The 23,624-nt window shown below is 42.3% G+C and overlaps 3 protein-coding genes across 8 annotated transcripts in view; 1 reads left to right on the top strand and 2 right to left on the bottom strand.

Annotated features, from left to right (window-relative positions):
• The window catches only part of P2RY14 (purinergic receptor P2Y14), a 33,560-nt gene extending 11,845 nt beyond the window's left edge, over positions 1 to 21,715 (bottom strand). Inside the window, exon 1 of the mRNA XM_035132428.2 lies at positions 21,578 to 21,715. The gene's annotated coding sequence lies outside the window, so the exon portion shown is untranslated. The remainder of the gene's footprint in view (positions 1 to 21,577) is intronic.
• Positions 1 to 23,624, top strand: part of MED12L (mediator complex subunit 12L) — a 167,085-nt gene that overhangs the window by 74,600 nt on the left and 68,861 nt on the right. The gene's annotated exons all lie outside the window — the stretch shown is intronic.
• On the bottom strand, positions 661 to 21,709 carry GPR87 (G protein-coupled receptor 87). 4 transcript variants are annotated; one of them, XM_035132419.2, is made up of 3 exons: positions 9,097 to 10,380; positions 4,277 to 4,403; positions 661 to 1,915 (listed from the first exon to the last, which is right to left on the bottom strand). In XM_035132419.2, the coding sequence occupies exons 2-3, from the start codon at positions 4,380 to 4,382 to the stop codon at positions 873 to 875; spliced, it is 1,149 nt and encodes a 382-aa protein (XP_034988310.1). In that variant the 5' UTR covers positions 4,383 to 4,403; positions 9,097 to 10,380; the 3' UTR covers positions 661 to 872. The 4 variants fall into 4 exon arrangements, with proteins under 4 accessions (XP_034988310.1, XP_034988308.2, XP_034988309.1 ...); XM_035132418.2 differs by lacking the exon at positions 9,097 to 10,380 and adding an exon at positions 21,578 to 21,693 and having other exon boundaries at positions 684 to 1,915; XM_035132417.2 differs by lacking the exon at positions 9,097 to 10,380 and having other exon boundaries at positions 4,277 to 4,827.

Here is a 23,624-nt window from a genome sequence, read left to right as displayed (position 1 = left end):
AGAAATATTGCAATTCTATGTTAGTTCATTTTTTTTAAACAGAATTTTATGTTCTGAAGTATTTTCTTTCTTTCTGGAACCATTTAGTGGATTATTGATAATAATTGTCATAGAATTGTAGTTGGAAAGGACCACGAGGATCATCTAGTCCAGGCATGTCAAACCTGCGGCCCTCCAGATGTTTTGGACTACAACTCCCATCTTCCCCAACCACTGGTCCTGCTAGCTAGGGATCATGGGAGTTGTAGGCCAAAACATCTGGAGGGCCGCAGGTTTGACATGCCTGATCTAGTCCAACCCTTTGCAATTCAGGAATCTTTTGCCCAATGTGAGGCTCTAGCCCACAACACTGAGATTAAGAGTCTCATGCTTTACCAGCTGGATTCAGTGATTTAGACAGCATTGTTTCAGAAGCAATTGTGATTCTGAATGTTTCCTAGTACAGTCATACCTCGGTTTAAGTTTGCTTCGGTTTGAGTACTTTCAGTTTAAGTACTCCGCGGACCTGTCTGGAACAGATTAATCCACTTTCCATTACTTTGAATGGGAAAGATCGCTTCAGGTTAAGTACGCTTTCAGGTTAAGTACAGACTTCCGGAACCAATTGTGTACTTAAACCGAGGTACCACTGTATTGTAACAGAAACAGATTTCCTCCAGTAGATGGCACAGCACAACATTTGTAACAGTCTAGACTAGATTAAGTCAAAGGCCTGGTTACTCTGCTATATTCTGCATGGCTCCCTTGTACGCGGAACAACATGAAAAACAGCAGACATTTGTTATAATCAAAAAAAAATACTTTATTATTTACAAATAACAAATACACGGATACAAATATGGGACGGAATGTCCATCTCGTCATCTTCAGCGTCACAGATCAACATATTCATGATATATCCGCACCTCCGATCTTCTAACACTATGAAGCGATCTAATGCTTTCGCTCCTCGTTCGCATGTTTGATTTCCTAAACATCCTCCTTGAAAATGATCTACACATGAAAAAGTAGATGATTGGATCTAGGCACACGTTGCACGCAGAGAGGAAAAGTGTCACTTCCTTGCAGTAGTACAGGATTTTGTGTGCTGATTCGTCCAAAAGTTTATCTAAGTGGCCAAAAATAAAAGGTATTCTGCACAAATGATATGGCAAGAAACACGTGAAAAACACTGCTACGACCACCCTTATGCTTTGGTTGTGCTTCCGTTTGCGACTTGAAGGACTGGTAAATTGTTTGCTTGATTTGTAGATATACTTTGATATTTCAATGTAACACCCTATCAATACTACCAGTACAACGACAAACATGCCGTTGTTGATGTAAATGACAGCTCTGTGCCATTTGACTCCCAGAGAACTCTTTAGCTTTAAACAGTCACCTATGTTTTTCCTAGTCGCATGACCATTTGTAAGGATCACATTTGGCAAGGCTAAAAATCCCATGACGATCCAAACGCACGCAGACAGAATCTTGGTGAAAGTGATGCTGTACATCCTGGAATCCCCAAAGGGTTTCACCACTTTCAGATAACGATCGATGCTAATGAGCCCAAGGAACACAATCGTCGTGTACATGTTGGCGTAGAACAAAACAGTCGAATAACGGCACAGGAAAAAATGGAAGTACCATGGCCCCAGCCTTGAGTCCTGGATGATTTTAAACGGAAATGTCAGGGTCATCATCAAGTCTGCAACCACAATGTTTTTGAGGTAAAAGATAAAGCTGGTCTTGTTTCTGATGTGGAAGAAAATCCATACAGCCAAGCTGTTCAGTAAGATGCTAGCCAGGAATATGATGAGGTAAAGAACAGGTAAGACAATGGTTGTGAATTCATTACTGGTAGAATTCCCAGGTAGATCTTGTGAACAGTTGGCTAAAATACTGTTGCCTTGACCCAGTTGTTGATGATGATCTATAGGAATGATGGAAATAAATGGTCTAAGTTGGTTTAACAATCATAGCTATTTATATGGAACTATAGCAACAATAACTCAAGAGTCACCCCCATAATCAAGAGTCATGTCCCCATAATTTATGTGAGCAGAAGGAATCCAGAAACTGTTTCTGGATGCACACACATTTGAGTAACTGGAGCATGTAGAAAGGCTGCAATTAGACATGATGGACTACTATGCTACTGAATAGCAGTTGTTTGGGATTAACAACTAGAGGTGGCTATTGCTTTTCGTCTCCGCTTGTGAAGCACCTGGTTGGGCTCTGCTGGAAATGTAGTGCTGGAATGCATAAATATTTGGTCTGATTCAGCAGGGTGGTACTTAGGCGGTCAGCAGAGTGAGGTTCTACACCTGGTACAGCCAGGGGAGTTGCCCTCCTCTTTCAAGAAAATGTTTTTATTACACTGCTATGTTTGCACGCTACAGAAAAGGGCTTCAGACCACAGCTCCGGCAATGAGGTGGCAGGGCGTGCATTGTTTTAAACTCGACAGCAGCCAGCTGCACAAGTATGCTTAGTGATGCCAGTGACTAAGATCCTGTCTGCATGCAAAGGCTTGTTGGGATGAGCCCTCGGAGTCTTATTCAAGGACACAAAAGGGTATTGAAAGGGGGGGGGGGAAGACTGGAACATAAATATATGCTGTGTTCATAACTCTTAAGACCAGTTCAGCAGCAGAATGAGCTGCCTAAGGAAACTGTAAATTCTCCATTTATTGAAGGTTTGGAAGCAATGAGGCTGCAAGTCGAGTTCAGAGATTGTGCAGGGTGGTGCTAAATCTGTGACAACACGAGAACTACAGATCACCCCGCTCCTGTCTAGCCAAACCTTGGGTCCTGCTTTATATGCCATTTGTGGCAAGAGAGCCACCCCTTGCTTTAGGAACTCTTTACCCATCAGTTTAGACTGCATTGGGCTTCTAAGTCACATGAATCATAGGGTATTTTTGTGGCATGCAGATCATGGAGTGGGTACCCCCAGGTGCTTGATTAAATCCCTAATCACCAGTCTCTAAACTCACAAATGCAGTAGCAAGCTATAGGTGAGTATCTGCTTGCATACATACCTGCCAATCAGATCATTCTGCTATCGGCATTGATAGCACTGCTATATTTGTTCGTTTGCTTTTTTTAAGAGGAGAAGGGGGGAGAATATGGAGTCTCCAATCTAGGGTTGCCCCAAATCTGACACTACAGGCAAATCTCTACTCTTCGGCACTGTCCATGCATTCCAAGCCCAGCAGCAGGAACTGTACTGAGATCTCCCAATTGTGTAGCAAGTGGAACTGCACGCATAGTGGTTTTCTGAATGTGAGTGGCATACGAGCAAGGGTTATCTTCACTAGATTGTGGTGTATATACATACTTGACTGCAATGCCTAGGCTGCCTCGGTATGGTTATCTTTTTAAAATATACCTTTGAAGGTGACCCGGAAACTACAACTAATCCAGAATGCGGCCGCTAGACTGGTGACTGGGAGCGGCCGCCGAGACCACATAACACCGGTCCTGAAAGACCTACATTGGCTCCCAGTACGTTTCCGAGCACAATTCAAAGTGTTGGTGTTGACCTTTAAAGCCCTAAACGGCCTCGGTCCGGTATACCTGAAGGAGCGTCTCCACCCCCATCGTTCTGCCCGGACACTGAGGTCCAGCTCCGAGGGCCTTCTGGCGGTTCCCTCACTACGAGAAGCCAAGTTACAGGGAACCAGGCAGAGGGCCTTCTCGGTAGTGGCACCCACCCTGTGGAATGCCCTCCCACTAGAGGTCAAAGAGAACAACAATTACCAGACCTTTAGAAGGCATCTCAAGGCAGCCCTGTTTAGGGAAGCTTTTAATGTTTGATGGATTTCTGTATTTTAATGTTTGATGGATTTCTGTATTTTAGAATTTCTGTTTTGTTGGAAGCCACCCAGAGTGGCTGGGGGAACCCGGCCAGATGGGCGGGGTATAAATAATAAATTATTATTATTATTATTATTATTATTATTATTATTATTATATATTGATAATGACGGGCTTCATTAGGGGTACTTGTGAATTTTGATTATTAAAAAAGGGATGTGTGTGTGTGTGGACCAGGGGTAGTCTGTTTATTAGATGGTCTGAGGTTTAAAGACAATGACCTCATGAGCTTGGTTAGAATGCTAAGCAGGAATGGAAATAATCAATGGTTGTGTTTGGGAAGTCTTCTAAATGAACTGCTCTTAACTAATAACGTGATACTAAAAAGGAGGTACAGCTGTATAAATTATTAACTCCTCTCTAAAAAAAAACTGTATCAGGAATTCCTGATTTATTTATTTTTAAGGTTATTTACCTGGAAGCTTCACATATGACATGTTAGACCCCATTATTATTGTCGATTTGCAGGTCAAATGCTTTTCAGGAGACACACTGGTGGCAATTGATCTGGGGCACATCATGGGTTGTACAAATTCTAATGTCTGAAAAATATAGGAAGTGAAAATATTTACAATAGGCAAATACCTCAGTGTCAACAGCAGCATCTTTAAGTTTCTGGCTGAGCACAGCTGCAGCTGTGCTACAGGCCTCTGCTTATAGGACAAAATGATGAACTCAGCTGCATCTTGGCCCTTAAGAGACAACTCAGACATGGCTTTTCTTCCATGGAGTTCAACTTCAAGTAAAGAGGAGATAGGTGTGCACCATCATCTATGAAGTGTGTGCATTTGCTTCCTGATTTGTCTTGTGGAAAATACACTACACGGAAATGATAGTTTAGCAGGCATGTCCAAAGTCCGTTTCGGGGGCCTAGTCTGGCCCGCTGGTCCATTTAATCCGGCCCCTGTGGCAGTTAATTTCCTGGGGTAAAATCCTTTAAAAAGGTGAACAACTTTGGTCGGCCCTCATGGCCCTTCACTTCATCAAATCTGGCCCTCTTTGAAAAAAGTTTGGACACCGATCCTCCCTCATACACACAGAGATGTGTCACTGTGAATGAAGAAGCTAGGATCAGCCCCAATTCTGGAATAGGCTATTACAATGTCACTGCTCTCTTGGGCAATGCAGCTCTCTGTATAGCTTCTACATGCCCATGCATCAATTACCAGCTCACTCTGCCATTAGCTTATAGTAGCTGTTGCCATGTAACATGGACAGTAGTACAGTAATTATCTGGAGACAGACCAATATTTTAAATGACTCCTATGGGTAAATTGTGAGCAACAATGAATGCAACAACAAGGGCAGACTGTATCTTGTGGGCAGGTGGTTGCATGTGAGAAAAATGAAGGCCAATACTTAATTCATTCCAAGCTAACACAAGTATATATTTTTCCATTTTAAGTACATTTGTACTGCTGCCTGTAGTTTACTGATGCTTTAGCTAAAAGCCTGGGCTTCTCATGGATCCTTCAGCATCATCAATGGGATTCAATATAACCGTGTCCTGGTTGCAGACAATTAGCTCTCTATTAAATAAAAGTGATGCCTACCATTCTTGAGTTTCTCACTTTGAGCCACCAAAGACCAATTTACTTGATTAGATTTCTTGGGTAATAATCTCTGGATTCCCTTCACCTTCTGATTGCTTTGCCCTTTCAAGGCAGACAATCGGCAACAAATGACAAGCTGAATGACTAATCTTGACTCACATAATCTTCATCCCAGAGTAAATTAGTATGCAAATAATATTGGGGTTGTTACCTCTGGTGGATGGATTAATGCAAAACACAGTGAAGAGTGAGCAATGTGAGAAAACTAGGCTAGGGAGTGTCATTCAGAAACACCAGCGATAGTTAAATTCAAGAAAATATCCCTGAGAACTTAACCTCTGGATTCTGGCTATACTAATAAGCTTTTTCTACATCCATTACATAGCTGTCAACTTTTCCCTTTTCTCGTGAGGAATCCTATTCGGAATAAGAGAATTTCCCTTAAAAAGGAAAAGGTGACAGCTATGGTCCATTGGACCATATGGACCTAACAGAAGCAGAAGACATCAAGAAGAGGTGGCAAGAATACACAGAGGAATTATACCAGAAAGATATGGAGGTCTCGTACACCTCAGGTAGTGTGGTTGCTGACCTTGAGCCAGGCATCTTGGAGAGTGAAGTCAAATGGGCCTTAGAAAGCACTGCTAATAACAAGGCCAGTGGAAGTGATGATATTCCAGCTGAACTGTTTAAAATTTTAAAAGATGATGCTGTTAAGGTGCTACACCCAATATGCCAGCAAGTTTGGAAAACTCAGCAATGGCCAGAGGATTGGAGAAGATCAGTCTACATCCCAATTCCAAAGAAGGGCAGTGCCAAAGAATGCTCCAACTACCGCACAATTGCGCTCATTTCACACGCTAGCAAGGTTATGCTTAAAATTCTACAAGGCAGGCTTAGGCAGTATGTGGACCGAGAACTCCCAGAAGTGCAAGCTGGATTTCGAAAGGGCAGAGGAACCAGAGACCAAATAGCAAACATGCGCTGGATTATGGAGAAAGTTAGAGAGTTCCAGAAAAACGTCTACTTCTGCTTCATTGACTATGCAAAAGCCTTTGACTGTGTCGACCACAGCAAACTATGGCAAGTTCTTAAAGAAATGGGAGTGCCTGATCACCTCATCTGTCTCCTGAGAAATCTCTATGTGGTACAAGAAGCTACAGTTAGAACTGGATATGGAACAACTGATTGGTTCAAAATTGGGAAAGGAGTACGACAAGGTTGTATATTGTCTCCCTGCTTATTTAACTTATATGCAGAATTCATCATGCGAAAGGCTGGACTAGATGAATCCCAAGCCGGAATTAAGATTGCTGGAAGAAATATCAACAACCTCAGATATGCAGATGACACAACCTTGATGGCAGAAAGCGAGGAGGAATTAAATAACCTTTTAATGAGGGTGAAAGAGGAGAGCGCAAAATATGGTCTGAAGCTCAACATCAAAAAACCAAGATCATGGCCACTGGTCCCATCACCTCCTGGCAAATAGAAGGGGAAGAAATGGAGGCAGTGAGAGATTTTACTTTCTTGGGCTCCTTGATCACTGCAGATGGTGACAGCAGTCACGAAATTAAAAGACGCCTGCTTCTTGGGAGAAAAGCAATGACAAACCTAGACAGCATCTTAAAAAGCAGAGACATCACCTTGCCGACAAAGGTCCGTATAGTTAAAGCTATGGTTTTCCCAGTAGTGATGTATGGAAGTGAGAGCTGGACCATAAAGAAAGCTGATCGCCGAAGAATTTATGCTTTTGAATTATAGTGCTGGAGGAGACTCTTGAGAGTCCCATGGACTGCTAGAAGATCAAACCTATCCATTCTTAAGGAAATCAGCCCTGAGTGCTCCCTGGAAGGACAGATCGTGAAGCTGAGGCTCCAATACTTTGGCCACCTCATGAGAAGAGAAGAATCCTTGGAAAAGACCCTGATGTTGGGAAAGATTGAGGGCACTAGGAGAAGGGGACGACAGAGGACAAGATGGTTGGACAGTGTTCTCGAAGCTACGAACATGAGTTTGACCAAACTGCGGGAGGCGGTGCAAGACAGGAGTGCCTGGCGTGCTATGGTCCATGGGGTCACGAAGAGTCGGACACGACTAAACGACTAAACAACAACAATGGTCCATTACCCACATTTCTTATTCTACTATGAACCCTGATAAGTTCTGTAACAGTTTAGGATTGTGATAGCATGTCAATCAATTAAAAATAGGGCATTATTCCCAGCCCTCTGTACTTCTTGTTTCTGATGTTTCCTCTATCTGCACAACTTATGACCTACCAACAAAATACTGTGCAGGAACTATAGTTCATCTGCCTACCCAGAGTTCAGTAAATCTAACTTTGCTGCTACCTTTCTGGGAATATTGAGCAACTGCAATACTGCCATAAATTGTTGGGAGCTGCACTCATTCGAGTCCCATGGTGGGTTAGCCTGCCTTTGTCCCATTTTATAACCATTTAAACATTTTGGGAGCATTACAAATAAATTGCATTTCATTTTATACATGTGTTTGATATGTTTCCTGTAAATAATAAATTAAGATCGCAGATGATAAAAAGTCAGCGGCGCCAAGAAGATGGTAAATTTTATGCCATATGTAATTCTGAACAGAAAATAACCATTTCTAGTCCCAGTGATAAAATGCAATATACATTTACATTCAGTTAACACAAGTAAATGCAGGTCCGTAGCCTAATTTGAATAGATGCTTCACTTGCCAAACAATATGATAAAATGGCTTCTAAACACAAAAAACTTAAATGGCCTGTTGCAGATAAACAACACTTCCAGTTGCCAGTTTTGTTTCAACCATGTAGTTTTCTTCAGGGGCACACATTGACTTTCTCAGAGTGTATCCAGAGTGCATAGCATCTCAGACTTCTCATAACACTTTGAAAAATTCCTTCAGTCAACTGAATTAAGAGGTCTAAATAAGAAATCTAGTAAAAATGTCCAAGGAACCAATGGACATCACTGAAATATCTACTCATCAACCACCTGGGTGGGAAATGTATTTCCTATCCATTTGTCTCTGTAAGACATAAGAACATAGGACAAGGCTGCTGGATCAGGCCAATGGCCCATCTATTCCAGTGGTCAACCAGATGCCTGTGGGATGTATGCAAGCAGGGCATTAGTGCAATCTGCCCACCTGCGGTTCCCTGTAACTGGGAGGCAAAACATGCACATCTTGGCTCGTAGCCGTTGATAGCTTTGTCCTCCATGAATTTGTCTAATCTTTTAAGCCCCTGAAATTGGTGGCCATCACTGCATCTTATAGGAGCAAGTTCCATAGTTTAACCTTGTGCTGTGTGAATAATTGCTTTCTTTTATTGGTCCAGAATCTTCCATCATTCCGCTTCATTGAATGTCCACGAGTTCTAGTGTTATGAAAGAAAGAGACAAAAATGTTTCTCTGTCCAATTTCTTTGTGTCTTTATGCCTTGCAGAAGTTTATCATGCAACCTCTTAACTTTTTTTGTAAACCCAAAAGCCCCAGATGCTGTAACCTTTCTTCTTGGTGTAATTGACTCCACTTTCTACACCTCTCCATTTGGAGGACTGTCTATTGACTCCTCCTGTATGCTTCCTGCAACTTAACCAATTCCTGATCCATAAGAGGGCTTCGCCTCTCATTCCATGACTATAAGGCTTACACAGGAGCCTTTGTGAAGTACCTTGTCAATGAGATGCAGCAATTCAAGTTTCACTTGTGAAAGTGGAGGACCTTGGTTGGACTTCCGTAGGAAACACTTGACTTCATACGCTGTGGTCTATGATGACTAAACACGGAGAAAGCCCCATGATTTCAGCTCGCTGACACAGCTTTTACAGGTAGCAGCTTCCTATGTTTTCAGCTTCCTCTCTTTCCAAACACCTCCCCTTTCTGCCCTTCCTTTCTCAATAGAGAGATTTCAAGATGCCTGGAACAATTTCAATATTGGTATTACCAGCAGCCACTGAAAAAGGGACAGGTAGCAGTGACTTCAAGTTACAGCAAAGAATATAAAAGTTGGAACAGCAACTGAATCTGAATTGGAAACCCCCACAATCTCATCTGAAGTTATGTACACACTCATTGCACCCAGTGTAATCTTACTAGGCGCACAGGGATTGTAAAGCTTGGCTTCCTGTGTTGTGCAAATGCTTGACATTTTAGATTATTCATAGATACAGACAAAATACAGGATGCTAAATGATGTACCCAACATGATACCTTCCAAGGTGGTGTTGGACTACAACACCCATCATCCTTGACTGTTGGCCATGCTGGCTGGGGCTGATGGGAGTTGTAATCAAGCAACTTCTGAAAGGTCCCAAGTTCCCCATTGCTGTACTATACAATGAGCTGGGACTAGTGTGTCTTGGACAGATGTAAAACATTTATTTAAAGCATCCCTTAAAAAAAAGAAATTCTCCTCAAAAATGACGTTATGTAATCTATAGGTTTCTAAGCTACCTCTGCCAACTCCTAGCAATAACCTTGCTCAATGAGGAGACCTGTGTGAGTACTGGGCAGTTGTTCAAGCATGCCCTTGGATTGATCTTCCACTAATGAGCTTTGTCATCTTAAAGCTGTGCTTTCTCATTTGGTCTTTTTGTTAACTGCCAGGTTCATGGCAGTCGTGGCACTAATTGGGCAATAGGTTCTTTAGTAATGCAAGCAGCATAGTGCTTCCCTTCATGCCCTTGTAGTGAACTCCTGTGAGCCTTAAAGGCATTCATGTCTACTGCATATGATCAGATGGGGACTTCAAAGCATTTCTTAACAGAAGCAAAGTCAGTTTCACTAGCATAGTATTGTCTTTGTGAAAACTTCCTGTACTCCTCTCTATTAGAAACAAAAAATAAAAAAAAATTCCTTCCAGTAGCACCTTAGAGACTAACTAAGTTTGCCATAGGTATGAGCTTTCGTGTGCATGCACACTTCTTCAGATACCTCTTTATTAGACTACTACTACTAGTAGGTCTAGTAGTATTAAAAGTACTAGTAGGTCTAGAGGTTCCGGTTTCCGCCTGCAGGAATGGCGGACCTGTTTTCCATCTCTCTGACCTTCGTAAGGAATTTGGCGGTTGCTAGGGGAGTAAATGGCAACCCCCTACCCTCTCCGGGGGTTACGGAGAGGGGCCGCTGGCCCGCGATGCCCCCAGACCCACTCCGACTGTTTTTGGAGTGGGGGGAGCTTGGGCTGAGCACTTACGAGGGCCAGGACTCCCGGACGCTAATCTGCATGGCGGGGATTTCCATGGTTAAAGAAGATAATTAGGCTTAAATCTATGGACATACTTCAGAAGGAGGGGAAGAAGCGCTGTTTACTGCTGAGAAATTTATGCTGCTGAGGGAGAGGAGTCAAAGACTGTACTGCATCTGGAAGAAGGATTGATGGGGACGGAGCGATAAGGGAAGTGAGTTTTTATTTTTTCTTCATATATGTTGCCTCGTACCTTCCCGGACGCGATGTCCTGGCTTGTTTGGAGTGAAAGAGAAGCAAAAGACTGTGTGAGTTGAACTTTATAACTGTTGGGACTGATTAACTCACACAGGAGAAAGAACATCTGTGAAACTTTGTTTGATATTTATCTCAGCAGCTGGGAAACAATCGGATGAAAGTGGAAAACATCTATGTGACTGTAAGGGGAAGATCTGGATTATTATGAACTTGGAGGACGATTTGAACTTTAGAAAAAAGACGGCAGTGGACGGTTGCGAGGAATTCCCAATTTCTTGAAGCATGGGAACCCAAATAAAAAATTCTTTAGATGATTTGGCATAACATTCGGTTTGATTGATATATATATGTGTATAATTTGAAATATTGAATGTGATATAATTGGTTTTAATTGGAAAATTAATAAAAATATTTTTAAAAATAAAATAAAATAAAAAAGTACTAGTAGGTCTAGAAGTACTACTACTACTAGTAGTAGTAATAATAATACAGTCATACCTCGGTTTAAGTACACCTCGGTTTGAGTATTTTCAGTTTAAGTACTCCGCGGACCTGTCTGGAACGGATTAATCCACTTTCCATTACTTTCAATGGGAAAGTTTGCTTCAGGCTAAGTACGGACTTCCGGAACCAATTGTGTTTGTAAACAGAGGTACCACTGTATTAAGCTGTTAAATTGAAGTTAAACCCTACAACCCACAAACTGTATGTGCTTGTTTTTCATTTAATCTTGTGAGAATTATTTTTGAGAGGCAAGAAAATATAATCCAGGTTGAGATGGAATTTTATATGGAAAGAGGGACCAAAGGCTCACCTAAACTAGCTGCCTTCCCAAAGCTGACAGCCAGTGTATGCCTTAAGTATGAGTTTGTTTTACCTTGTTTGTATCTTGCCTTTCCTCCAAGGAGTTCAGCATGGCAGGCATGGAGCTATTCTATTCTACTTTCACATCAGGGCTTTAAGATGGGGGTTCCTAAAGTACTCTGTGGACCACCAATAGTGCATGAACTTCAACCAGGAGGCCCATGGTGGTGACTCTGCATAGCGGTGTTGTATTGATGTGTGTGTGAAGAATGGTGGGCACAGCAGCTGTGTGCGTGTGAAGAACAGCTGGCATAGTGGCTACTGCATCCTTCTTAGAATCTGGTGGTCTTTCTGGAAGGTGAGCAGGATGGAATAGAAGTGATTGGGGAAGGAAGCTCTGCCTTAGAGAAAGCCATGGCTGGTGGTAAGACAGGTGAAGGTCCTGAGCTAAGTGATCTGCCAAGACCTGAAGCAATTTTCAAGTGATCCAGGGGAAACCATGTTTGGTAACTACTGCTCTAAAGAGTACATATGATGTAGAAGGTGAATTGCCAAAAGCTAGCTCCAAGTTCAATACAGTCATACCTCTAGATACAAATGCTGCGGGTTGCGCACAACACGGGTTACGTACACACCGAACCCAAAAGTAACAGAATTGGTTACTTCTGGGTTTGGCAATTCGTGCATGCAGAGATGTGCCGAATGACGTCATGCGCTTGTGCAGATTCGGCGCTTCAGGGTAAGTACTGCTCTGGATGTGTACGGGGCTCTGGAAAGGATCCTGTTCGCATCCAGAGGTACCACTGTAAAATAATTGCAGTATCTTGTATTGATTTTTAATCCTTTAATATTCTAATCCAGGTAATCCTGACCAGGTATGGACAGACACCTATCCCTTTGGGGGGGGGAAAAACCCAGGATATTCTTATAGTATTGTAAATGTTTCCCAGGTAGGTAGCCGTGTTGGTCTGGATCGAAGTAAAATAAAAAAATTCCTTCAGTAGCACCTTAAAGACCAACTAAGTTTTTATTTTGGTATGAGCTTTCGTGTGCATGCACACTTCTTCAGATGTTTCCCACTTTGCAATCAGGGATGCCAACAGAAGCTTATCGTGGTATTTGTTAATGCTAGAGAGAAAGAGAGAGAAAGTCTGCAATGCTGATCTAGTAAGAACCTCAGTGCAGAGGAATATTTTAAGCCTCATATGTTTTATAGGTTGTGTTGCTACATAGTTAGCATCATTAAAGTAAAGCCTCTGCAATAAATATGTGTAAAGTACACAGTGCTGCATGTATGGTGCAATTTGTTGTTGTTCATGCTGATGGACTGGTTTGTGTGTGTGAGCGACATAGCTAAATTATAGATTACATGATACACTGGAATTATGATGAGTTAATAGCATCTGAATTGCTTATGGCGTTGGATTATTTGACCTATATATATATAAAAAACCCCATCAAGGTGACGAAAAACTCTGCATGGAAGCCATACAATGCCCAGTTTGGTTTCTCTTTCCCAGTTTGTATATGGCTTTGTTTTCAAGCATTAGGCTACATTTAGGTTGTGTTTTACTATTTTAAAAAGGCGCTATAATGTTGCCATGCTTGAGCCTTGGTACATATTTCACCACTACAGATGAAGGCAGCCCTGTTTAGGGAAGTTTTTAATGTTTGAAGTTTTATTCTGTTTTTAATATTCTGTTGAAAGCCGCCTGGAGTGGCTGGAGAAACCCAGCCAGATGGATGGGGTAGAAATAATAAATTATAAAATTATTATAATGGGGTTTAGCTTTCTTTCTTTTTTAGCTGGTGAAAAAGCAGCATTGGGATATCCTAAGGACTTTTTCTGTGTTTCAGCCATTTTGCCAGGTGCAAGGTAAAGAGATGTATATAATGAGCAAATCACGATGCTGCTTCCCTCAGCAAAGTCTGCCTATCCCATTCAGGCAAAATGACATACATCCTGGGAGTCACTGTTTACCAAGAACAGTTTCTATTTTTCTGGTTCTTATTCATAAAACCATTGACTTGGATACTAATTAGGCATCCGTGAATAGAAGGTCTCATTGATGGAACCAAGATCTGGCAGACAATTCCACCAGCAAAGGTGTTGGTGGAAGAGGAGGCTGCATTTTTTGTTGAGTCCCCTCTTTATCCTGTAGCCCACAGCACCACTCATCATGCTGCTCTGGAGGTTCCCCAACCCTCTAGCACAACTATTCGGGGGCACACAGGACTTCAGGAGGAAGAGGGAACCAACAAAAGTAATCTCTGTCCCCTCTTCCACTTGCATGATTGGAGTGTCAGGTGACTGGACCTTCAGGCAGGGTTTTTCTTCTTCTTCTTCTTCCAGTGGTTCCAAACTCAGAATCCTAGCCATTGTCCCAATTCTTGCCTGTTTGCGACGCCTTGATGATTTTTGTTGTTGCTAGTTTTGTCATTCCTTTAACTCTGTTTTTGAAGTCTCTGGAAGTTAAAACTCTGAGTGGGTGGATGCATTATCTTTAAGGGAGAACATCATGGCAAGGTGAAGAACAGCCTAGCCACATCCATCAGCCAGAGAAGGAGCACCTTCAGAGAGTTTGCATTGTCCCCTCATTTTTAGATAGAACTCTCTGTTCCAACCCTCAGTTGTCCTGGCACTGGAGAGGAGAATGGAATTGTATGGTGGCCCTGTCCGTCAGCCAGGGGACTGAGGGCTATTGCGTTGTGGGTGTTACAATGGGTTTTGATATTTGATTTGTTTTAAATTAACCTCTTGCTTTTAGGCTGCCTTTAGAAATCATTCGGTTTGAAAGTGGGGTATACATCTCCTAAGTAAACAACATTGCACAAGAATCTTGATGCATACCAAATAGACTTGGATCTATTCCCCCGACCGTAGGAAAGTTGCCTGAGAAGAGTTCTGCTCAGGGCATGCTTTCACTAGTGGAAGGTGGAGGGCGGTGGATACAGAGGGAGAGAAAGCAACTTCTACAGGTCCTCACCACAGTCTCTTGCACCTCTCTGTACTAGCTTGGTTTTCTGATGTTAATTTGTGTGGCATGTTTGTTACTTGCTGCCCTGGGTTCTTATAAGAGGAAGGCTAGGATTTTTATTTTTATTTTAAAAGAAACAAACACTTAAGTTTAAATTCCTAATTCTTTTTTTTAAGAAATATAAAAGTTATCATTAATTAACATACTAGATGACCCTCAGGGTCCCTTCCAACTTTACAATTCTAGAATTCTATGTATTAAATTTACTAATTTAAATACTAAATTATTTAAATGATTACAGTGTAAAAGAAAATCTGTCCTGGAGTTCTGAACATTGTAGGTGGTGATGCTGGGGGCTACGGGGGGAGTTGGCAAAAGTCTTGCTGCCACCTTCTGCCAGTTGGATTCCTCTACTTGATCAAATGCCTTCCATGGATGGGAGGAGCCCATATACCCCCCTATTTCATGGGAATGTCTGTAGCTCAGTGGTAGAGCATCTGCTTTGCATGCAGAAGTTCCCACTTTCAATCCCCAGTGTCTCCAGGATGGGCTGGAAATGTCCCTTGCCTGAAACCCTGGAGAGCCAGGATCAGTCAGTGAAACTACTGAGCTGAATGGGCCAACAGTGTGACTCAGTGTAAGTCAGCTTCGTATTTCCCTATCCGGTTGCCTTACACATCAAGGGACTTTCCATTTCATGGCCTGCAGTTATTGTGGGATATTCTGAACTGGTAAACCTAACTGTCTAATACAACATGAGTGCTATCCGCAGCCTTGCAGAAAGAACCACCACCCTCTTGGCTTTTAAATGAGTGGAAGAGAGCATATTGTTTTGGAGAATAAATAAATGCAGATGTTTGGTAAATAGTACTTTAATAATGTAAAAGAGTAGTGGCAGGGGAGACTGTGAAGTTGTTCTTTGTAAGAGTACAGGGGAGTCCTAAGCATGTTTTTTGCTTTCCGGTCCTAAAAGACCTACATTGGCTCCCAGTACGTTTCCGAGCACAATTCAAAGTGTTGGTGTTGACCTTTAAAGCCCTAAACGGCCTCGGTCCGGTATACCTGAAGGAGCGTCTCCACCCCCATCGTTCTGCCCGGACACTGAGGTCCAGCTCCAAGGGCCTTCTGGCGGTTCCCTCATTACGAGAAGCCAAGTTACAGGGAACCAGGCAGAGGGCCTTCTCGGTAGTGGCACCCACCCTGTGGAATGCCCTCCCACTAGAGGTCAAAGAGAACAATTACCAGACCTTTAGAACGCATCTCAAGGCAGCCCTTTTTAGGGAAGCTTTTAATGTTTGATGGATTTCTGTATTTTAGAATTTCTGTTTTTTTGGAAGCCGCCCAGAGTGGCTGGGGGAACCCGGCCAGATGGGCGGGGTATAAATAATAAATTATTATTATTATTATTATTATCCGTGTGACATGGAACTATGGAATTAATTGGGTTGGTCTCAAGTGTCAAGTTAGATTGGAGAAACAAGGGGAAGGAGTGTAGATTTCTGAATAATAAAAGTTGAGGTTGCCACTGGCCACTATGAAGGAGCATAGTGAATCCGGAGATGGGAAAGAGAGGTTGCAGATGTAGGTCACGTCTGCCAAGTTAGGAAAGGGGACGTATTGTTAAAATAGGTGTGGACTTTGCTCAGCATTGCATTGTGGGGTGGAGCACAAGACCTGACTAAGGGTGATGGATTCCTAAAATTAACTCTGCAATTAAGAGAAGGAATTCTAGACTTTTTGTTATTTTAATGCACACCTAGCTATTGTACCAAATGGTCTCTTAATTTCAGTGATTTTCTGTTGATAGTACAATGAACACAAGGTTGTTTAGCTGGTGAGTTCTTAAGTGCGTGCCTTATGTGCATGTTACCATTTCTAAATAGAGGAATGAAGCAGCAACTCCATTCTTCCTTCAGACTTCATTTCTGCCTATGTAAACTACCAGGCATGTTTCTCTGATATATTGGAGAGGTACTTTCTATTCCTTTACTACCCAACCACATTCCTTGTTCCCTTAAAATAAAACCCTCTCTACTCCATCTGCACCTCTCATTGGTTCTGCTGTGCCTTCTTTGAGTGCTTTTGACTAGCTGGAATGTGTCCTTGAACTGTCCAAGTCTCCTGCAGCCGGGATGGAGTGGGGGGCATAGAAACCTTTGACCTTTGGATGGCTGGAATATCAGCCATTGTAGGTAAGGCTTACAGCTGCAGCTCTGCTGACTTTTTGCCTTGGCACCATTATTTTCGGGCTGAAAGTGTTTCTTCACCCCAGGTTACATGAACAGGATTAACTAAACCACTAATTTAATTAAGCTCCAGCAGACAGAATGTCCACTCAGCCACTAGGAAGCTGAAGTGTTCTCTGCTGCAAAAGGTAGCTGTCTAAACTACAAGCAAAGCTGCCAGCCATTCTGCGTGACTGGCTGCCGAAACACTTACAGTGGTACCTCTGCTTACGAATAACTTTACTTATGAATTTTTCTACTTACGAATGGAGCTCCGTCTGCCATCTTGGATGCGGTTTAGATAGGATTTTTTCTACTTACGAATTTTTAGATAGGGTTGCTTCAACTTACGATTTTTTTTCTCCCAATGCATTCCTATGGGATTCTACTTACGAATGTGCATTCGGACCGCATTAAATTCGTAAGTAGAGGTACCATTGGAGATGTAGAATCCATAGGTTTTCCCATTGTGGCAGATCTGCTAGAGTAACCATACTTTCAGAGGTGTAAAGGATTCTGCCCAAGTGGCACAGGGTGATTGCCACTGGCCTGCATAGCAATACTGCTTCATACACTGTAGTTGTTTCAGCTTGTAATATTGATTTCACTGACTCCACTCAAACCCGGCATAACTCAGAAACACACGCTACTGCTCCATTGTGTGTTGGAGATTTAACTTTGTAGGTAGCCATGTTGGTCTGACGCAGTCAAAATAAATATATATTTTTTTAAAAAATTGTCCAGTAGCACTTTAGAGACCAACTAAGTTTGTTCTGGGTATAAGCTTTCGTGTGCATGAAGACGTATCTGAAGAAGTGTGCATGCACACAAAAGCTTATACCCAGAACAAACTTAGTTGGTCTCTAAGGTGCCACTGGACAATTTTCTTCATGTTTTTTTATTTATTTGTTCTTCTTTTCTGTATACAAAAGTAGCGCACCTATGCATAAAGTGATATGCTTAACTTTTAAATGAATTCTCTTAGGATTCACCAGCATCCTGCAACCTACACTAAAGTTTCTTTCTTAAAGTTCCTAGCCACTAAGAACATATTCCAAGTTCTTAAAGTTCCTAGCCACTAAGAACATATTCCAAAGAAAACAAAGCGAAAGGCATACGTTAACACAAAAGAAACATGCTACAGGTTTCCATTTCTATGAGCATCCTGTATATGAATTGGCTAACTAAATAAAGGTAATGATAAAGGACCCCTAGGTGTTAAGTCTAGTCAAATTCGACTATGAGGTGCGGCACTCGTCTCCACTTTTAGGCCGAGGGAGACAGCGTTTGTCCTGATGTGGCCAACATGACTAAACCGCTTCTGGTGCACAGAACAAAGTGGTGAGTGCCAGAGTGCACGGAAACACTGTTTACCTTCCCTCCACGATAGTCCCTATTTATCTACTTGCACTGGCGTGCTTTCGAACTGCTAGGTTGGCAGGAGCTGGGACAAAGCAACGGGAGCTCACCCCGTCACAGGGATTCAAACTGCCAACCTTATGATCAGCAAGCCCAAGAGGCTTGGTGGTTTAGACCACAGCGCCACCCACGTCAGATGCAGGATGCTCATAGAAATGGAAACCTGTTGCATGTTTATTTTGTGTTAACACATGCCTTGTGCCTTCCTAACATTTTTATATTGCCCTTTCTCTAAGTTGCTCAGGGCACTTCATATTTCTCCCCCCCCATCCCCCCCAAATATGGTCATATTTGAGGCAGAAATCTGAAGAGTTGACCTGGTTGGAGTACAACCCAGTAGCTGTCCTTTGGATAGATTGCCTGGATGTGCTATTTAAGTGCCTCCAGTCCCCCACTATAAACACGAGCATGGGCTTTATAACATGAGCAAATCACTTCAGTGATGAATTCTGGAGCTGAAATGCCACACCGAGAATCTGGGAAGCTGCCAAGTGATCTGCCCTTAGACATTTGCTTTCAGGCTTAAATAGTCGAGCTGCAGGAGCAACAGAAATCTTTGTTTTAAGTTTTCCAGTGGACAGAAACTCCACAATCCCCAGGTGTTTACTAAGACGGCATTGCAGCATGGTTGGGTAGCTCTGTTAATCAGTGGCTTCTGCAGCTTTGCTTTTGACTTGCAGCTGACATCAGTGGCCGGGAAGGGGGAGAGAATTAACTTCCTGTGTCTAAAGCTGAAAAAGCAGCTATGGAGGGGCGTCAGTTCTTCTAGGGCTACATAACAGTAACCCTCAAATGTCTGCGCATTGGAAGCTATCAGTGGGACAGCTTTCTGCTTGATGCCATTTCAGTCAAGCTACCGTAGATGTGATGGAGGTCCCATCCTTATGAAGCAAGGATACCGGGGCACTTTACAGGAAAATGAGTGCACGAGGAAGGGGAGAGAAACAACCCACTACCCTCACGTCACTGTGCTCTCCTGCATTAAGACATTTTATTAGTTCATATTCAGTCTTGGAGTCAGGTTAGGGGAGAATGCTGCTTAAAGCAATGGGACGCATGCAGCAAAGCCAGACAGGGGACAAGAAATGGGCTTTTCTATCCCATGGGCACTCCTTTTCATGCAAAGAGTAACCCCCCCCACACACATGAGAACTGAACAGTCGTGTGCATAAAACCACATGTGACTACATTTTCTTAGCCTGTTTGGCTATGAGTAGTTTTGGTTCTGAACAGGGAGGAGCTTTGAACCCCTAATGATGGTTTTTAAAAATTCTAACACTATTTTTTTAAAAAAACTTGCAGGAATAGGTAGCGCAGGGTAGAATGCAATACACAGGAACATTTTTTAATTTAAATATTTAGAAGTTTTAGTATCATAACATTTAGCAGTTGCTTTGCTACTAAAAGGTCTTTATCATAAAACAGTTTTTTTTTCAGATTGAATAACTACTCTACTACCATAGAATCAGATACTTACTCTCCTGTGGTGCTAATTATACTAAAAATAGAAGCAAGTTAGAATTTCAGAAAAAAACCCAACAAATTTAAAAAAAACTTGCCTCCTCTTCCCATTATGGCATTCTGTAGTGTTCTCTGCACTCCATCAGTCCAGACCAGTTTGTAGTATCATGTTGGATGGACTGGCTCCTCTGTGAACTGAGTAGTGTAACATTGCACGGTGCATTTCAGAATGCCAGGGCTCCTCGGGCACCTTGGGAATTGGAGCAGCCCAGACAGTGTTGCATGCTACTACACGTACAGAGAATTGTGTGGCTGGTGAGTTAACTCTGCCTAGAGTTATTTTAGGGTGGGGAGTGGAAGAAAGGCACCTGTGGTTAGGGAACGAAGACTGGTGTGCGTGTGTAACAAGAGGGTTAAACTAAAGGATAAAAAGAGATGGGAAAGAGAGGCAGAGGTTGAAAAAACACACATCAGAAAGCAGAACCTGTTAACACTCTGTTTGGTTCTCCTCCCACAAACTGTGAGATAGAAATGGGTACTTTCAAGTGACCCGTTCACTGAGCATCCTGAAATGTTTGCAGGGAGACTAGACGTTGGTTATTTAATGAGCATTCATTCCGATTTGTTTAATGTTACATGGTATTGCTTCAAAGCAAGTGTTATCCCACACTTCACACTGCATTTCCCTGTCACCTTCCTTATCACAAAAAATAATAATCCAATCTTTTGGAGAAGTGGACCCAAGAGCTCCATGTAAACTTTAATTGCACAAACTGAATCTGTCAGTATGTGACAGAATCCCAACAGTGACAGCCTGGAAGCACCCAGTGACATCTTTCATGCATGCCCACTTCTCTTTCCCCTACCACACAGGCATCCCTAGTTATTTCTCTGCAGCTGCTGCACAAACGTTTATGCTCCGTACAAGAGCAAAACCAGGCCTATGAAGACTAGTGAGAACTTTAGTATTAGCAGTGGAAGACAGATGAATGACCCCCCCCCCCAAAAAAAGCATACAGATGAAACCATTTTTGTTATGTTTTTGAACGAGTAGCAAACGGGGGCAGTTGAAAAAGCATACATTGTCTGATGTACCAAAAAAAGCACGCCTGGATTTTGTAAAAGCAATAAGGTATCCTTGTTTCTTTCCAAACAAAGCAATGCATGTACCGCAGTGTAATCTTGGAAACTTCTCAAGATTTAAAATATGTATAATAAAAGTGATATCAGTTCACATATCTGAGAGACTGGAAACAGGTTGTGTATAAGCTAAGTAGAAAAGCTTTAATCTGTTGGCTGCTCTGCATTTATCAGAAATTTAGCTGAACACTCAAATCAATTACTCCAAGTCATGGTGTACTAAGCTGAGGGGCTTTTAATGCCCTTGTTTCTGGTGTTTTCCAGAGATTCCTTGCCTGGCATGTTCTAGCGTGAACTTCTTATGCCTCATTAGAGCAATTAAAGAGAATATAAACCCAATGCTACTTTTGCTGAGCAAGACCCAGCAGATCTAAGAAGAACCTTTCAAGTCATTTCTAAAAAATGTTATAGGTTCCTAATTTCGTAATTGCCTGTTATACAACATGAGAGTTTAGCCTAGTAACTTTTTTGTGTACTGCACAGGAATGTTTTTGGTTTTCAACTTTTGGAACTAGACAAAATCAATCTAGACTAGAGCTACAGACCAATGGAAGCCTAAACGTACAAACACCTTGTTTTGACTGCACGCATTTCGTCAAGAACAATTTAAAAATTTGAGGTATCATTAAAGTACAGCCCTTCTATTTTGCGCTCTTTTGAGATAGATATAAAATAAATTACCTGTCATCTGAGTTGTTCTTCATTTGGCTTTTTGTTGCTAATGCTTGTAGCAATGTCTCCAGCGTGCATTATATTCTTCCAAAACATTAAAGTCTTGTTTGCTTTCTCCAGGACAAGAAAAAACACATGTTTTGAACTAAGTATCCGAAGATTCTAAAGTAAGGTGGATTTATAAGTTAGGCGTAGGGGTAAATCAGGCCCACAATTAATGCGTGCTGGCTTCCAAGTTCTTTTCTCCTGGTCTGAATGGTCTGAGCCAGGAAGAACTTGAGTGACAAGCTGTTTCAGAGGTGACTCATGAGCTATAGCGTAGGTGAGATTTGAAAACTTGGGGCTCACTTCCTGGCTCTGGAGTAAAATTAAAGTGACAGGCTGTGATTCAGTTGTGGCGGCACTGTGAAGGGTTGGAAAACATGTTTTACAGGATGCTTAAGGAAGTTATATTTCATACTATTTAATCAAATAAATAAATAAATGATAAAATATCCGAAAGCCAGCAATAATAACAGAACTGCTTCCCCCCAACAGCAGATGTTTTGTGATATTGAAAGCAATGGGGGAATTCCCACTGGGAAGTGTGGGACAGTATTTGCTTGATGGAACGAGGTCTAACCGCCCTGGAAGTAGATAGGAATGAATCCTCAATAAATAGCCAGCATCATCTAACCTCCCCACAATTTTTGGGGAGGGGGGGGCGGGAATTCAAGATGACTGTTCCATAAAAATATGGTGTTGAAGTGCCATAGTCCCTCAGTTGCTGAAAGCATAAATTGTGGACATTGGATAACTAAAAGTAGGCAATTTACCCCAACAAGGTCTGTCTCTGATCTGAGGATTGTTTTTTAACCTTTCTTGGACCATACTACCCCTGCCAGGTCTTGTCTCCTTCCTAAAGAATGGAGAGTCTAAAAGGTCTGGAACCCATGTAACACCTGAAATGTCCAGTCCCACCCTGTCTGTTGTCTGTGTTGGTGAGCAGGTACGGGGGAAATGTGAGGTCCCTTATTTAGAAAGGAATGATCCTGCAAGGGAATCTGGCTCAGGAGTTGTGCTGCTGGGTGTCTCTAATTCAAGGGGATCCTCACAGACTTGGGTTTGGACTTGGTTTCAGCCCCTTTGCAGCTGGTCCTCTTAATATGACTGGTTCATCCTCCTCTTATTCTGGGCTCCTGCATGAGGTGGGTTGTAACACTGTACGGCAATTTCTTTTCCTGTTCCGCTTCATCTCTGAAAACATGTCAACTTTTCCTTGCAAAAACATTTTTTTGCCAGCACAATCACTGCAAGGTGGAGCTACCACACACTTAAACATCACCAAAAATTGAGGCAATGGATCACTGAAAAAGAGGACACAGACCTGCATGTGTTAATTAAGACTGCAGTCTTGTGGACACTCATGGGACACAGTGAGCTCCACTTCTTTGAAAACATGCATAGGACTCCACTGTTAAATGTATAGATGAGTATGTTATAATAATTGATCTCCCCATAGAATGAATAACTGCATAGGCAGACACACTGGGGATTCATGAATAGGTGTTTCCATAGGTGTAGCTATGGCAGTTCTGTTAATATACTAATGCAATTTCTAGTAGTCTATAAAAACAGTTAAAATTGAGCCCTGTGTTGCTTCTAATCTGAGTGCATAGTTTGCCGACTCGCAAGCTGAGGCTTGTTAAAGCCTAGTCAGCATATAATGGAAGACACCATGTGGTTGGAAACATACATGCTGCCAAGTGCAAAGTTAATGAGGAGAGGAGGGCGAATGCTGCATAAGAACCTATGACGACTTTCAAGTTGACCGTGTGGTGCATTGTTTTCTTCTTAGCAGCAATACAGCAGCGGCTGTGGTGTTTTAGATTTTGATAGATGGACATAGGGTATCAGGTATGAGGCAGGTAGGCATGGTTGGGTCAAAATGAGCTGATGTGTCAAATGTGGAGGCCTGGCAGGCCAAATCTGGCCCATGACCTTGAGGTTCCTCACCCCATTCTACTCCCAGGCATTTGATTCTTAGCTTATTTTCCCTTGGGAATTTTATTTTTTC

Source organism: Zootoca vivipara, chromosome 5 (genome assembly GCF_963506605.1).
Source record: "Zootoca vivipara chromosome 5, rZooViv1.1, whole genome shotgun sequence".
Taxonomy (NCBI): domain Eukaryota; kingdom Metazoa; phylum Chordata; class Lepidosauria; order Squamata; family Lacertidae; genus Zootoca; species Zootoca vivipara.
Note: the sequence above shows the minus strand (reverse complement) of the source record. Positions and strands in the feature narration are given on the sequence as shown.

What these genes read in the sequence shown, in the direction of transcription:
- GPR87 (XM_035132417.2), bottom strand. Translation starts at nt 4,574, where the DNA reads ATGTCTGAGTTGTCTCTTAAGGGCCAAGATGCAGCTGAGTTCATCATT. An exon ending in GTCATATGTGAAGCTTCCAG is followed by an intron (nt 1,916 to 4,276) that starts GTAAATAACCTT and finishes TCATTCCTATAG; the next exon opens with ATCATCATCAACAACTGGGT.